This window comes from Phodopus roborovskii, unplaced genomic scaffold (genome assembly GCF_943737965.1).
Source record: "Phodopus roborovskii unplaced genomic scaffold, PHOROB, whole genome shotgun sequence".
NCBI lineage: Eukaryota > Metazoa > Chordata > Mammalia > Rodentia > Cricetidae > Phodopus > Phodopus roborovskii.
The window spans coordinates 3,904,912-3,921,743 of NW_026126636.1; the positions used below are offsets into that span (position 1 = coordinate 3,904,912).

Sequence of the window (16,832 nt, forward strand, 5' to 3'; positions counted from 1 at the left end):
GTGTGTGTGTGTGTGTATATATATATATATATATATATATATATATATATATATATAGTGTGTGTGTGTGTGATGAAAGGGGCCATGATACGGAAGGAAGAGGTCTTGGGCAGGAAGAAAGAAGGAGGTCACATAATACATGGGGCATAAAAGCGAAATGGGGCCCAGCCTTAGGGATGCAGGCAGGGGTGTCAGCAGGAGAGGACAGTGATAGAGGGGTGAATTAGAAATAGTGTAGTAGTGAAGCCTGTTAATGTGTATTCCAACTATAAAACTTCAGAAAAATAAATAGAAAAAAAATGCTTGCTCTAATAGCTTACAGCCTCATTTACCAGTTGCTTTGCATGTGATTTGAGCCATTTTCCATTTAATTTGACACATGAAGTCTTTCATTTTTTAAAGATCAGTTGCTTCCCAGAACAGCTTCTCCAGTGGATAGAGAAGCCTGATGGAATGGCATGGTGATCAGATATGGGGGAGGGGACATGACAGTGTACAGTGAGAATTCTCCTCTGGGGACTTCTGGTTCCCACACCACCTCATTGCTGAGGACCTGCTGTAGAAGTGGGAACAGGCTATGTCCAAGCCTTTCATGGGATTCCTGCCTACTATACAATTCCTTCTCTGGCCACTCTACCATGGCAATCTCTAGTCCAGTGGTTCTCAGCATGTGGTCATGACCCATTTGGGAGCCTTTCACAGGGTCACCATTGAAAAACACAGATATTTACATTGCAATCTTTAGCAGTAGCAAAATTACAGTTATGAAGTAGCAATGAAAATAATTTTATGGCTAGAGGTCACCACAACATGAGGAGTTGTATGAAAGGGTCGAAGCATTAGGAAGATTGAGAACCACTGCTCTAGTCCTTTTCTACACCTAGAACCTAAGCTTTAATAGAAACAAATCATTGGGCTGGCAAAGTGGCTCAGTAGGTGAAGGTACTTGCCATCAGGCCCGATTGCCCAACTTTCACGAGTGTAGATACACACATGCATGTAAGCGCACGCACACACACACACACACACACACACACACACACACACACGAAATCTTAGCCAGCCAGGCATTGGTGGTGCATGCACTTGATCCTGGTGCTTGGGAGGCAGAGGCAGGCAGATCTCTGTGAGTTGGAGGCCAGCCTGACAGAAAACTTGTCTCAAAAAAACAAAAACAAAAAAAGAAAGACATCTTTATAAAATCAATCTCTCTCCCTCCCTTCTTCCCTCTTTCCCACTCTTTTTCCCTTCTTTCTCCTTTCCTCCCCTCTTCCCCCACCTCATTCTCTCTCTGTCTCTCTTTCTCCCTCTCTCCCTCCCTCTCTCTCCTTTTAAGAAAGGAGTTTGCTTTTTATTCCTGTCAGGCCTCAGACTCAATGCTTCTGCCTCAGCCTCCCAAGTGTTGGGGTTGTAGGTGTCTATCCCCATGCAGCACTTACTATTTTTTTTTTTTAATGTATGCTGATGTTTGTCTTCACATACAACAGTGCACCATGTATGTGCAGTCTCTTGAGAAGGGTGACCAGAAGAGGGCATAGATTCCCTAGGACTGAAGTTACAGATGGTTGTGTGAACTGCCATATGGATGCTGGAACTGCCATGTGGATGCTGGAACTGCCATGTGGATGGCCCTCTGGAAGAGCAGCCAGTGCTCTTAACCACTGAGCCACATCTTCATCCTTGGTTTGTGTTTTGAATCAGGGTCCTCATCAGTGACAGCATGTGTACTATAAACATTTTACACATGCATGCATGTATGAACTTTTTTTTTTTTTTTTTTAGTTTTTTGAGATAGGGTTTCTTTGTGTAGCTTTGGTGCCTGTCCTGGAAATAGCTCTTGTAGACCAGGCGGGTCTCTAACACACAGAGATCCTCCTGCTTCTGCCTCCTGAGTGCTGGGATTAAAGGCATGTGCCACTACTGCCCAGCTTGTGCATGAACTTTTGATCTGAAAATATCCATTACATTGGAAAACCTCGAGAGTACTATTCATTCCCTCAGGTGAGAGGCCGAGACTGTGTACTGTTTCATAGCCTCATCAGAACTCTGCGTGAAGCAGGATGCAAAGGCAGCTACTAGCACCTTAATATAATCAGTGCCCAGAGCTGCTGCAGTTGCCAGCAGCATTCTTCATCGGCCAGATCCCGGGCTTCCCACAGACCTGGCCTGGGCTGCAGACATCTTGAAATGAGGCCCACAACTCACAGTGGTGTTGACACTGCAGGAGTTGAGCTCAGCCGGTGACCGTGCTGGAGATACTTTCAATCTGTGCTGTTAGTAGTCCTGCACTTAGAACTATCTTGCTTCCCATCCAGGCTTGAGGCCATTTGGTGGGTTTTTTGTTTTTGTTTTTGTTTTTTTTTTTTTTTTTAGGAGAAATTCTGTAACTGCTTCTGAAGTTCTTATTAAGTTGATGATGCCTTATCTCTAAACATCTTTAACCAGGCCACAGCCCTTTATGAGCAGGAGAGACAGGAAGATGATATTGTGGTCATGAGACAGGAGTTCTTTTGCAGGCTCATAGCAGCCCACAAAAGCCACAGGGAATAAGAGAAAGGCTAGATGCACTGCAGTGATGACCATAGGGAGCAGCACACCAGGACTGGAACACCCCCACCCCCACCTCCACCGTGTTGTGGTCTGACCCAGAAAAGGCTGGACTGTGACGGTCAGTAGCCACTGCATAGGCCAGCAGAGGAGCAGAGAACAAAACCTGGGAGCTGTGTGCTCCTTTCCTGCTGTTTCAGTGGTTCTCTTGCAGATATGCTAACACGCCGTTTCCAGTGAGGGAGAGAAAAAGTAAACCCTCAAAGTTGAGACTTTACTAAGACTCGTATTCTGTTTATAGAATACAAGATCATCTGTGGTTAAGGAATAGTATGTTAATTTCCTATATGTTAATGTCTTATAGGATATCTAATTTGAATCACCCCACAAGTTGCAATGATTTGCATTTTGTTATAGGATTCTCTTTCTCTCTCTCTCTCTCTCTCTCTCTCTCTCTCTCTCTCTCTCTCTCTCTCTCTCTCTCTCTCGTTTTTTTCAAGACAAAGTTTCTCTGTGTAGCCCTGGCTGTCCTGGAACTAACTCATTCTATACACCAGGCTGGCCTCAAACTCACAGAGATCTGACTGCCTCTGCCTCCCATGCTGGGATTAAAGGCACGTGCTACCACCGCCTGGCTTGGTAAAGGATCTTATAGTACCTATATCCAGGCAGGAGGATTCAGGAATTCAAGGTCATCCTTGCTTACATGATAAGTTCAAGGCCATCTTGGGGTATGTGAGACCCTGTCTCAAAACAACCAAAAATACATCGATCATCCTGTCTCTTCCTGAGACAGGACTGTGCAGGGTTTAGCATTGTGCCATTTCTGATTGTGTAATGTTTTGTTGTGCTGTGCTCTGTCCTTTCTTGTTGTTTTCATGTAAAAGGCTTTCCTCAGAATGACCTTCAATGCCAGTTGGAGGTTGTGTTGGAGGTGGGACCTGCTGGTGTCCCTCTCCCCTGGTGTGGGTTCAGACCTTTGTCATCTGGCTCCACAGGCTTCTGTCCCTATAGCTTCTGGGCTCCAGCCTCCTGAATATTCCTTTAAGTTCTGAAGCCTCAGTGACACCTCACTGATCTCCCCGTCAACTTCCCTGTGACAATGGCCTTCTGTCTGCTGCTTCCTGCTGGTGCCCTTACCCACACTACCCTGTGAAAATGGCATCCCCTGGTGCAGGCTTTCCTCTTGCATGGCCAGAACAGTACCACTCCTCCAGCTCACCTTTTCCTTTATGACAGCAGAGGAGGTGTCTTGTTCTTAGGTGCAGGGCTCACTTTGGCAGCCTCTTACTCCCATCCCCGAGGAACTGGCTTCTGCCGTGGGACTGGCATTTTCTCAACACTGATGCACTTCCAACCCCACAGTCTACCCATGCCGCCCTGCTTCTCGGCCCTTTGGCAGACACCTCCTTGGAGTAGTCCTTTCCCCACCTTTTCATTCACTCTGAAAAGCAGATACTCTCTGGTTTCTCCTCAGCCACATAATCTTTGACCTATTACTAAAAAGCATGAAGTACCGTAAGCATATAAAACGTGCTAAGGGTTCAAAAGATGGCACAGCAGGAAGAAGCACTTGCCACCGAAACCGGACAGCATGAGTTCTGTCCTTTAGGAATGCTGTGTCAGAGGACAGAACCAGTTCCCAAAAAGTTGTCTTCCAATCCCTACATACACAATGTGGCACATGTGTGCTCAGTCACAGACAAACACTAAATCAATATATATAAGCATTTGGAATTCAAGTTAAGGAAGAAGTTACCGTCCTTGCTCTGAGCTTCCTTTCTTCATCGGCTTTGCTAGTCTCTCCTCAGAAGAGCTTCTGAAGGGGAGTTTCCTGTGGCTCAGTGCTAGGTTCCCTTTTCCCTAGGGGATCTCTACCTAGTGTTGGGACCTAGACCACTCCTGTGTGGGGAGGATGCTTCAAATGTGTGGCAACCCACTTTCCGTGGGCTCTAGGGTCATGAATGAATCAGCTACCTATCTTAGGTTCCCCAAGTGGCTGACTTTCCAGTCTTCCCATCTCTTAGGACTGTTCTCCGGCTGCCCGCCCCCATACCTAGCCTGGTCTGCTATCACGTCCTAGTTTAGGAAGGGTGGATCATACTTTTCTGATCTGTTTTCTCCTACTTCTGCCTCACCATTCTGACTTTAGAGTCAGACGTCTTTGCTTCTCATTTAGTTAGGGTCAGATATGGATGCCTCACTGTGATATGCCGAGACCTGCCGTGTGAGACTACTGTCTTGCTATTGGCCATTTTCTTGTGTTATCATTGTACTTTTTGGAGTGCCTTGGACTGTTTTGGATCCCTGGTGGATATTAGGGTTCATTAGTGCCTTGACACACTCTCACCCTACTGTGAGCATGTGTAGTTCCAGCTCCTGACCTAAATTGCCGTTTTATGAGACGGGCTCTTGTTCTGTAGCCCAGCTCGGCCTGGCCTTAGAGCACTGGGATCTCAGGGTTACTGAAGATGGTCCCTCAGTGCCTGCTGCCTCCCTACCACAGCCTCCTTGGCTGGCGAGGCCATCATCTTCAGGAAGGCAGGGACCCAGCTTTATGTATCTTCCAGGGTTAGGGGTGGTGTCTGTCATTAGCCAGCACAATCCCTGGAGGCTAATCATTTCACTGGAAGATTTTTAGACTCAGATGGCTTTAAATCTTAAGACTATTAGGTTTCAGGGCTTCGTTAGACTGGAGGCTGGTGTGTACACATGATTTGTGAACCCAAAAGCCTTGAATTTGACAGCATTGAAGCTGCTAGTTTTTTCCTATAGTTCCGTGAGTTTTGTAAATATTAATATATTCCTATCCTGACCTAGGAGAATAGAGACTAACTCCTAGTTACAGGTAGGGCAGTCTTCAGAAAGAAAAATAAGCCTGTGAAGTTTCAGACTACCGAATGGTCTAGAACCCCTGGTGTATATCCAGCTTACATACTTCATTTGATGTGTAGGATTTGCTGCTGTTTTAATTTTGCTAGTAACTATAGTGTCCTCTTTTACCTGCTGGCTACTATTTATGTTATAGGCAACATCTAGATTAAGAGAGAGAGGCTGTGATGGACGCCTGGCAGGAATCGAAGTCCAACAACTCTTTTGTTCTCAAAGTGCAGCGATTCCTGAGCACCAGCTAAAAGAGCTGAACATAAAAATTGACAGCGCTTTGCAGGTAAGTGTTTCAGTACTGGCAAGAGTCATGATGATGTTGGACCACTTAGAAAGGTAACTGAGTAATAGTAACTAGGAAAATTTACACACAGCATTCTTATTCTTTGAGAATTTCATGTATGCTTACAGTGTATTTTGGTCATATTCACCCACCTATCCTTCCCGAACCCCTTCCATAACTGTAGGAAATGTAAGTTCCTGTTTTTGTTGGGCTCTGTCATAGTCTAATCTGCTGCATAACCTTGATTCTTGCAGGCATATAAAATAGCATTGGAAAGCTTAGGCCACTGTGAATATGCAATGAAAGCTGGCTTCCACCTGAACCCGAAGGCCATTGAAGCAAGTTTGCAGGTACACTCTTCTCTTCTCTCTAGTTGAGAACAAAATACTTTGTCATTTGAGCTGCGGGTCACCTCCACTTTCTCCAAACCTTTTCCAGGGCTGCTGCAGCGAGGCAGAAGCTCAGCAGACAGGGCGAAGGCAGACACCTCCACAGCCCATGCAGTGTGAGCTTCCCACCGTCCCTGTGCAGATAGGACCGCACTTCCTGAAGGGGGTCTCCTTTAATGAGTCGGCTGCTGACAATCTGAAGCTTAAGACGGTAGCTTTCCATGGGTTTCCTTGGGTTCCAGTGACTGAGCGCGAACTTAAATAGAACTATTACGGGAAATGTCAGGGCTTTTGAAGCATGTAGATTAAAAACACACTGGAGATAAAGGGAGGGGGCTCTAACCTTTCTGAGTATAGTGATGGCCAAATGCAGCCTGTGATGTCCCTTTGTGTTAGGGGTTGAACCAGGGCCTCACACATGCATAGCTAAGAAAGTTTTATTAATGATTTTCTTCGACTGTTTAATAGAGTTTGAGAGAACACCATGAACTACTACTGACTGATTAATACTTACTGGTGCATTTTTGAGAATAAAGTAACAAATCTTATTGCAGTTATAGTGGTCATTTGTGGGTGCAGGAGTTACAGCAAAGTGCTTTGCATGCATTGTTTTATCGAATTCAATGTCTCATTGAGGCAAGGCTATTCTCCTTGATCCCATCTGACAGAGAAACTGAGGCCCAAAGTGACGTGCCTAGAAATTAGGAGAGCTGGAACTTGGGCTCATTCAGTCTGTTCCAGAGCCTCTATGCACTATGTTGTCCTCTTAAAAAAGTTGAGGCTGGGCCAGGCTTGGTCTCACATACCTTTAATTCCAGCAGTCAGGGAGGCAGAGAAAGGTAGATCTGTGAATTTGAGATTAGCCTGGTCTACATAGAGAGTTCTAGGCCAACCAGGGTCTCACAGTGAGTCCCTGCCTTCAAAAACTATTTTTTTATAAAGATTTATTTCTTTATGTATTGTATATGCAGTAGTCTGTCTGCATGTATCCCTGCAGGCCAGAAGAGGGCACCAGATCTCATTACAGATGGTTGTGAGCCACCATGTGGTTACTGGGAGTTGAACTCAGGTCCTCTGGAAGAGCAGTCAGTGCTCTTAACCACTGAGCCATCTATCTCTCCAGCCCCAAAACTGATTTTTTTTTTTTTTTTTTCTCCTTTTTCAAATGGCATGATCTGGGTGTTGTCAGAGTGCTCCTCTGGGGGATGGTTGTATAAATGCACGCCTACAGATTTTGGAGCCGTGCCAATGTTAGCATATTGAGATGTGTACTCTCCCCGTCTCTGTCGATCTATAGCATAGCATGTTACAGCTCATCAAGGAAGCGGGCTGCTACAACGGACTCGCACCTAGAGACGACCTTCCTGTGACAGAAGTACTGAACCAGGTGTGCCCGTCCACGTGGCGGGGTGCCTGCAAGACTGCCGTGCAGCTGCTGTTTGGCCAGGCGGGACTGGTGAGTATGTGTGAGGGGACAAGAGAAGCTCATGGGGTGGCATCTATGCAAAACCCTGCACTTGGGAGGCTGCAGCAAAAGGAGGAGTTTGAGGTAGTGAGACAAAGGAGGACCCTGTTCTCCCCTCAAAACTGTGGGTTGGTGGGTTGGTGGGTTGGTTTTGGGGTTTTTTTTTTTTGGTTATTGTTTTGCTTTTGGTTTTTTGACACAGGATTTTTCTGTATAGCCTTGACTGTCCTGGAACTTGCTCTGTAGACCAGGCTGGCTCAAACTCAAAAAGATCTGCCTCTTCTGATCAAGGGTATGCGCCACCATTGCCCGGCCATTTATTTTTAGTACACTGAAACCTGTATTTGTTGGGAATCCAGTTGCAGAATGGTGCTGTTGTAGGCTTTCCTCATTCTAAGGATACTAGTGAGCGCTGCTGGGGCGGCCTTGGCTGCTTTGCATGCTGGAGTCCCCTGTGGCTCCTGCAGTGAGCAAGGCCCAGCCTCTTGTCTCAGGCCCCTGCGCTTGCCCCGTTCTCCGCCTTCGCCTTCGTGTGGCGCACTTCTTTTGTCTGTTTCCGTCAGCCTGCTTCATCTCCAAGAGCCAACTTGTGACTGGTGCTCGTATCAGCAGGACCCCCAGTCCAGTCATTTCCCACCCTAGCTCTCCGTCCGTTGCCTTTTGAACAAGAAAGTCACAGTATCAATCTGAGGACAGTGGTTTAATCTTTCTCTCTGCCAGAAACTCTGGGTGGTGGGGTTCAGAGTTCAGCATCTGCAATCACTGTTTTGTCTGGCACGTCCACCTATGTAGCTTGTACGTGCTGGGTTCCACCTTGTAGTCGTGGCTCCTTCTGAAAGACTGATCATTTGCATCTGAGATCAGAAGAAGCTAACTGAGAGTTCAAAAGTGAAAGAACTTGCTGGGCATGATGGCACATTCACAGCACCCTGCAGGCAGAGGCAGGTGCATTGGAGTTAGAGACTGTGCGAAGCTAGCCAGGGCCACAGAGTGACACCCTGTGTCAAAACAGACACACACACACACACACACACACACACACACACGTAGTGCCCTTCATAGTCTGATTTCCACTTTATTCATGGAAGGAGAGCTCGGGATGGTGCTTGCCCCTGTCTCATGCAGGTTAGGACCCTGGGGCCTCGTTCAGGGCAATGCTGCCTTGATGGGCAGTGGGGACCTATTGACAGAGCTGGGCCCCATTTCCTTGAAGAAAAGCAAGAAACAGGAGTAACCTACTAACCCAGAAAAGAGACTGAGACGCCATATTCTCAAAGACCCTTAAGCTGAAGCTGGGGGCTCTGGCAGTGCGTTCTCCAGAACACAGTGTACGCTAGGAGAAGGCTGTTTTGAAAAAACATTGTTAGCTAAGGGGGAAAGTCTAATCATTCTCGGAACCCAGCGGGTTTTACTTCCTACCCACTGATGGCAGGGCTCCTTTGTGTAGCTGACAAAGAACCTTTAGGACCATAATCATAGGAGTGGAGGGAGAGAGGAAACACCTGTCCCGTCCAACAAAGGCTGTTCTTAGACAGGAAATGTTTGCCAAAGGTCCAGCTGTGAGAACCCCGTTTATAGCAGTGGAAATCAGCACAACTAGAAGCTGTGTTTGGAATCATGGGAAGTACCTATGAGTAGCTCCCCCCACCTTTCCAAAATGGAGATTTAGTTTATACTAGGAGCTGTATCCGCAGCCCTAAATTTGCAACCTTTCTGCCTCAGCCTTGCAAGTAGCTGAGATTATAGGCCTGCATCACCAGGCCCAGCCTGTGACAGGGTTTTCTTTTCCTTTCTCTAATCCTTTCCTTCTTTTATCTCTTCCATTTAAACATTTTAGGATTTTTAATTAAGTGTGTGTGTGTGTGTGTGTGTGTGTGTGTGTGTGTGTGTGTGTGTGAGAGAGAGAGAGAGAGAGAGAGAGAGAGAGGGCTAGAAGAGGCCTTTGGAGCTGTAGTTGCAGGTAGCAGTGAGCGGCCTCATGTGGGTGCTGGGACTCACGGTTTGTGGGAGAGCAGGGAGTACTCCCAGCATCTGAGCCTGCTCTCCAGCTTCATTATTTCTTTATTTTGAGACAAGGTCTCATATTGCTCAGCTGACCTCAACCTCATAATGCATCTGCCTTAGCCTCACAAGGGTCAGGATGACAGGCATATCCAACCACACTCATGTTGACTGATTTGCTGTTATAAATGCTACAGTGTGGGAAATGCCTGAAAGTTGAGTGGACCCCACAGTTGGCATTTGGTTTCTGTGTGTTGAGTTACAGTTCAGATGTGCTGTGGATAGACAGTTCTGCTAGTCCCTGAGCGTCTGACATGCTTACACACTTGGATGTCTGGTCACTTTTGTCTCTTTCCTAGGTGGTTGTTGACACAGCACAGATTGAAAACAAAGAAGCCTATGCACCCCAGATCAGTCTAGAAGGCTCCAGAATTGTGGTTCAAGTCCCTTCAACATGGTAATTCAATTATGTGTATTTTCTTTGTTTGTTTGTTTGTTTGTTTTGGTTTTTTAAGAATAGGTTGCTCTGTGTGACAGCCCTGGCTGTCCTGGAAAACTCTGTAGACCAGGCTGAGTCTGAGCACTGGGATCAAAGGCGTATGCCACCACCACTTGGCCCAGTTTGACTCTTTAACCTAAGACTAAAAGTTGAGTCTTTCACTGCTGTGCATCCTGACGCAGTAGAGCTTGCTATGTGTGCACCCCAGTCAGCAGTGGTGTGTTGGTGTTTGTTCAATAATCCCAACCCTGGTGACCTTGAGCTCATATCATTATGTACTGTCACTGTACATCTGGGAGCAAACAAAGCCCTTTTTAAAGTTAGTTAAATTTGTAACACTTCAAAAGGTTATTCGTAGTCTGTTTTTGAGGAAGATGTGTCCTATAGACAAATAAGGAAGTAGGCGAGCCATATGACCCCATCAGCACAGTGTACAAGGAGATACGATTGTGCGCAGTCTCACTCAGTGATCACTGCAAGTGAGGGAGAAGATTATAAGATACATTCTTCCCCAAGTAGTAGATCGACTTAGAATAACAATAAGAAATATTGAGGAAGTACTGGTTTGAGCTAGACTACAGAAACAGTGCAAGAGGTTCTTGGATTGAGAAGAAATCACACAGGCCTTTTTGGAGAAAAGTTTGGAGTATCTGAAGCTGAGAGGCATGTCCTGGGCAGTTCCACAGTTGCATCTCTAGGGATTTGTCCTTGAAGTATGCACCAAGGATGGACATTGTGCTGGGATGTAGCTCAGTTGTAGAGCACTGGTCCAGAATGCATGACATGTGTTTGGTTCCCAGCATCTCATAAATCTGAGCTTGGTAGTTCACAACTGTTATCCCAGCACTCAAAACGTGAAGGCAGGAGGATCAGAGGGTCAGAGGTTCAAGTCTGTCCTCAGCTACAAGGTTGTTCTCCACTACTAAGCAAGTACAGACTAGCCTAGATTATATGAGACACCATCTCAAATAAATGAACAAACAAATAAATAAAGGAAAGACTGATAGTTAGAAATGGCTCACCCAGTAAAAACATGTGCCACCAAACCTAATGACCCAAGTCCAAGCCCCAGAACCTACACGAGTGGAAGGAGAAAATGGACTCCTCCTGCAAGTTATCTGCTGACTTCCACATAAATTAAAAAAAAAAAAAAAAAAAAAAAAAAAAAAGAATGTGGGAGACTGAAGAACTGAAGAGATGGGTCAGTGGTTAAGAGCACTTTCTGCTCTTCCGGAGGATGCAGGGTCACTTCCCAGCACTCTTATCTTGCACTTTAAGTGATTGCAGCCTAGAAATATAAAAGCATTAGTGTGACTTTAGTAACCTGAAATCAGTGGTAATCAAGGGTGGATGGGTAGATAGATAATAGAGAGATTTTTTTTTTTTTTTTTTTTTAAGATTCATTTGCCAGGCGGTGGTGGCACAAACATTTAATCCCAGCACTCGGGAGACAGAGGCCAACCTGGTCTACAGCTCCAGTTCCAGGACCTGCTCTATAGGCTCAGTAATTTAAAAGACTCGCTTTTCTATAAGATTTTTGTAGTTACTGAATTTCTAATTAAAATGTCCAATTCAAATTCTCATTGTAAAAGTTTCTGCTTTGTTGAGACAGGTTCTTATGTAAGGGCGACCTGAAACTCCCTGTGTGTCTGAGAGTGACTTTGAACACCTGATCCTCTTGCCTCCACCTCTTGAACTAGGATTCGAGTGTGTCACCATGCCTGTCTCATTGAAAACTATTAAACTCTATAAGGATTCTCATTTTGAGAGAAACAGATGTAACTTTTATACAGTTGGGTGATTATAAGCAGACAGCACTAAACTAGATAGTTTTCTACCAAAACACTGTGTGTATGGTTCTTTTCCTTTGCAATTCACATACCAACTGACGGAAATGGCCCTGTAGGCTGTAATTCCTTGCAAAGGCTCCCTCTGCTGTCTATTTTTGGTAATGATGAAAAATTATGGTTTTTTTTTTTTGTTTTTGTTTTTTTTTTGTTTTTTTGTTTTTTTATTATTATTATTTTTTTTTTGGTTTGGGGTTTTGTTTTTTTCTCCTGGAAGCTAAGATCAAGTGTCTCTTACATGAAATGCTGGACCATCAGTGTTTCAGATTGCAGTTGTTATCTGGTGTGGTCTTGTTTTTACAGTGTTTGCATGTGGATATGATGAGGTATTGTTTGGATGAAGCTGAAATGTAAGCACAGAATTCACCTGTGTCTCGGACAGCTATGCCCCTAGGCCAACACTGGTTTTCTACAGTATTTGTACTTTTGAATTTTCACTATGACCTTGCTCTTGAGATCAGCTGTGGAACTTTCCACTTGATGTCATTACTAGCATCAAAAAATTTTAGATTTTGAGCATTTGCAATTTCAGGTTAGAGATGTTGGACCTGTACAAGTCTGTGCTCATTGAAAAGACTGAAGCGGGACCACGTAACTTCATTCTTGGGGAAATAATTGTTAGCAAGCTAGTCAAGAATATATTCAGCCAGCCATAATGGTACATGCCTGTCTTCCTGTCACCGAGGAGGCTGACGGAAGGATCGACACATTTAAGCCATTATGGGCTACGTAAACAACACAGCCTTCTTTGTGTCTGTTGCTCTCTCACAAACATGTTCTCCACACATATCAGTGCATGACATGACAGGAGAATGACTATTCCGAAGGTGAGGAGGGACCAGCAAGTAAAATCAGTGGATCCAGCGCTTAATGAGCAAGGGCAAAGGCCTGACTGACCAAGACTCAGCTCCAGAGTTACCTCCACATGAGTGCCGTGGAACGCATGAACGCACGTGCGCGCGCACGCACGCGCACACACACACACACACACACACACACACACACACACACCCTGGTGAAAAATAGGTAACATTGACTGACCAAGACTCAGCTCCAGAGTTACTTCCCATGAGTGCCATGGAATGCACAAAAAAAACACACACACACACGCACGCACGCACGCATGCACACGCGCGCCCTGGTGAAAAATAGGTAACAATTTTTTTAAAAAGAAACATGGCTGGCAAGATAGCTCAGCTATTAAAAGCACTGAACTACGAGGACCTGAGTTCAATTTTCAGCATCCACTTTTAGTGGCTCACAATCATTTGTAAAAATTCCAGTTCCAGAGGATTTAGTGTCTCTGACCTCCTTAGACACTGGCAGTCACCTGCAGTCATAATTAAAAATAATAAAGCCAGCCACAGTGGTTCATACTGTTAATCTTAGCACTCAGGAGGCAGGGACAGGAGGACCTTGAGTTTGAGGTCAGCCTAGTCGACATCGCAAGTTCAGACAGCCAGAAATTATGTCATGAGATCTTACCTCAAATAATAAATCTTAAAAGAAATACATTACTTTGTATGAAAGTGGATTCCAGTACTTAGGAATCAGAGGCAAGAGGACCAGGAATTCAAGGCAGCTATATGGCTACATCAGCTTCTTACAGAAGAGACAAAATGAAGTGAGCTGAGGGACCCGTATGGTGTGTCCTGGTAATCAGTTGTTGCAGTCGAGGGGACTGGGTGTCCAAATCTCCCAGGAGTCCAGCCAGCATCAGGCTTTCTTTGTTGGCGGGTGCTTATCCCCATACTTAAGTTTCTTTCCTAGCCATGTCAATGTTGAGAGTATTGCTGCCTCCTTTCAGTGACTGCAAAATGCCCAGGAACTGGCAGGGAGTCAGTTTCTCAGTCAGCTAGCTAGGTCTCCAATCCAGACAGGCTTGTTATGGAGAGACTGCAGTGGACAGTGCAAATGGCAAAGAGGTATTTGGCTGTTTCAGGAACTGTCCAAAGTAAGCCAACAGTAGAGAAAAAGCCTTCAGGTATGGCAAACCTAGTCAGAACAGGGGAAGACCTTACGGGCAAGATGCAGAGGCCCTTGAAGGCTATTGAGAGGGAGAGTAATTTGGAGATAAAGACTCTTGGCTTGGGCTGTGTCTAAGTTTGGTAAAAAGCCAGGTATTGTAGCCCACACTTAGCAAACACAGGGCTTCCCACATCAAGCAGTTCTCTGATTTTCTGCAGACACTGGTACCCTACAATTCAATTTGATGTAAACCACCCAAAGTTAACACAAAGACCAGTTAGCTTAATGACTCAGTCCCACATCATACCCAAGCCCCCAGGATGTTACCTGTCCTTTGTAACCAAGCAACTGTAATTGGGAGTTCCCATAATCTCTTCCTCAAGTTTGATAAGTTGTTGTAATGGCTGCTAGAACTCAGGAACATATCATTGTGCGCTGATTATAAAGGATACCTCAGTAGAGATAGATGAACAGCCAGAAGGAAGGGTCCATGGGAAGCTATACGGGAAGGCATGGAGCCCCCGTCCTCGTTAAGCATATCCCTTACTAGCACCTTGAGCGGAAGTTCTCTATTCAAGAACCTGAAAGTTCTCCAGTCTTAGTGATTTTTATCATGTAGGTGTGGTTGATTATAGCTTGCTCTGGAGCTTCCCCCTCCGCCTCCATAGGGAGGGAAAGTGCTGTTGAAGGTCTTCCCAGGCTTCTAGTGGCGGTCTGGTCTTGGTAGTGATCGGCCCCTATCCTGGTGCTGCCCAGGAGTCCATCAGCGGGTGATCTCAGTAGCACGAAAGGCAGTCTGGAGCTGAGGTGTGTCCAGCATCAGTGCTCCTCTCTGTTCCATCCCCAACACTACCAAAACGCCCACGCACCTAGGAAATCCCAAGTGATTTAAATCTCTGTCACTGGGCAGTGGCAGTGGCGGTGCACGCCTGTAGTCCCAGCACGCGGGAGGCAGAGACACATGAGTTCGAGGCCAGCCTGGTCTACAGAGTTCCAGGATGCCAGGGATACACAGAGAAACCAAGTCTCGATAACCAAAACAAAAGATGATTCATTGAAATAAAGCTCTTTATGTGGCCCAGAGCAAATGCCACCTGTAGCACCCTTGTCTCTCTGGGCATTAGCAGGGTGGAGGTCAGTGTGGGAACTGGCGGCAGAGCCCAGCCGTGTGAGCGGGTCTCAGCCGCTGCGAGAGCACCTAGTCACTTTCACTGCCATTCAGGGAATGACATGAAATAGACAGGAAACAGGTTCTGTAAGGAATTTGTTAAATGACGCCTAGTTTCAGGCTAATGTTCACATTCTGAGAATAAACCACATACAGCTAAGGTTTTCTTTAGTTCGATGTGCACTAGATGCTTTGAAAAACGTTTGAACACATGTGTTTTTCTCTTACAATGGAAAGTTCAGTTTACCTTAAATATGCTCTTCTACACCCATGCCGCCCTGTTCGTGTTGAGACCCATGGTGCCCGTGCTTTCTCTTTGCACAGGCATTGAGTGTCAGACATACTGTTTCTATACTCCCTATGTGGGTGGGTTCTTTGGGGGAGGGGTGGCAAGTTTCTCTCTGTTGCCTTGGCTGTCCTGGAAGTCCTTGTGTATACCAGACAGGCCTTAAACTCAGACACCCCCCTTCTGGGACTGAAAGCCCTGCACTCCCACACCCGGCACTCCCGGTTCTTATTTTCTGTTTTTTTCTGTTAAAAGTTTGTAAGTTGTAGTCTTCTCCACAATGCTTTCTCTGAACACCAAGACTAATAGACTAATGTGACTTGGTTTGTGCCTAGGTGCTTGAAGGAAGACCCTGCCACAATGTCCCTGCTGCAGAGAAGCCTGGACCCCGAGAAGACCCTGGGTCTGGTAGATGTGCTTTACACAGCTGTGCTGGACCTAAACCGCTGGAGGGCGGGGAGGTTGGTGTCTCCTCCACTCACTTGAACTAGCTGTACAAGTGATGTGTGTTTTAGATCCACAGCCAGGAGCAATATAGCCATACACAACCATGCACAATTCATGTGTGCTCAGGCCACAGAGTATGTGGGTAAGTAAAGAAAGAAAGCCGGGCAGTGGTGGCACTCGCCTTTAATCCTAGCACTCAGGAGGCAGAGGCAGGCGGATCTCAGTGAGTTCGAGACCAGCCTGGTCTACAGAGTGAGTTCCAGGACAGCCAGAAATCCTGTCTTGAAAAACCAAACAAAGAAACCAACTCATCCTAACACAGGGTTCGCCCCTCCCCTTCCCCTTTATAAACTGCCATTTGTCTATGGTCTGTCTCCTCTCTATCCAGAGGCAGTTCTTTATCCCTGGGGCAAGTATCCCTCCTGCCTCTCCTTTGCCCCTTTTCTCCCATCTTTGTCTCTCTGTACTGGGTCTTGGTGTGTCCTGTGCTGCTGTGGTCCTTTCAGTGCCCTCTTGTCCTCTCCTCTCCTGACAGACTCCATTGTCCCTCAGGCTGGCCTCAAACTTACTGTGTAGTCCAAATTGGTCTTGGGCCTTTGAAAGCAACTTACCTTGACTCCTAGGGAGAACAAGCCACCACACCCAGCTTTGTCCTCTTAACACATGAGTTCATTGAACTGTCTCGTCTAGGGTCATTCATTGCAGCCATCAGCAGCCTTGTCCCTGCCTCATGTCATAATAATCTATAGCATTCTCCTGCACTAGAAAAAGTACTCAGAGGCCAGCCTGGTCTACCCGGTGAGTTCCAGGACAGGCTCCTAAGCTACACCGAGAAGTCCTGCCTCAAAAAAAACAAGAGAGTGAGGGGGGGGAGGAGGATGGGAGGGGAGGAGAGGAGAGGAGAAAAAGTACTCAGGGCCAGTCCTTGTCACGCATGCCTTCAATCCTAGCACTTGTATTTGGGAGGCAGAGGCAGGAGGCAGAAGTTCGAGGTCAGCCTGGCCTGGTCTACAGAATGAGTTCCAAGATAGGCAGGGCGAAACAGA

The 16,832-nt window shown here is 46.1% G+C and overlaps 1 protein-coding gene across 1 annotated transcript in view; it reads left to right on the forward strand.

The window, feature by feature from the left end:
• Window positions 1-16,832, forward strand: part of Garre1 (granule associated Rac and RHOG effector 1) — a 42,821-nt gene that overhangs the window by 17,243 nt on the left and 8,746 nt on the right. Inside the window, exons 3-8 of the mRNA XM_051207259.1 lie at window positions 5,576-5,716; window positions 5,971-6,066; window positions 6,155-6,316; window positions 7,403-7,561; window positions 9,931-10,028; window positions 15,675-15,800. Coding sequence (XP_051063216.1) covers window positions 5,576-5,716; window positions 5,971-6,066; window positions 6,155-6,316; window positions 7,403-7,561; window positions 9,931-10,028; window positions 15,675-15,800 — 782 coding nt within the window. The remainder of the gene's footprint in view (window positions 1-5,575; window positions 5,717-5,970; window positions 6,067-6,154; window positions 6,317-7,402; window positions 7,562-9,930; window positions 10,029-15,674; window positions 15,801-16,832) is intronic.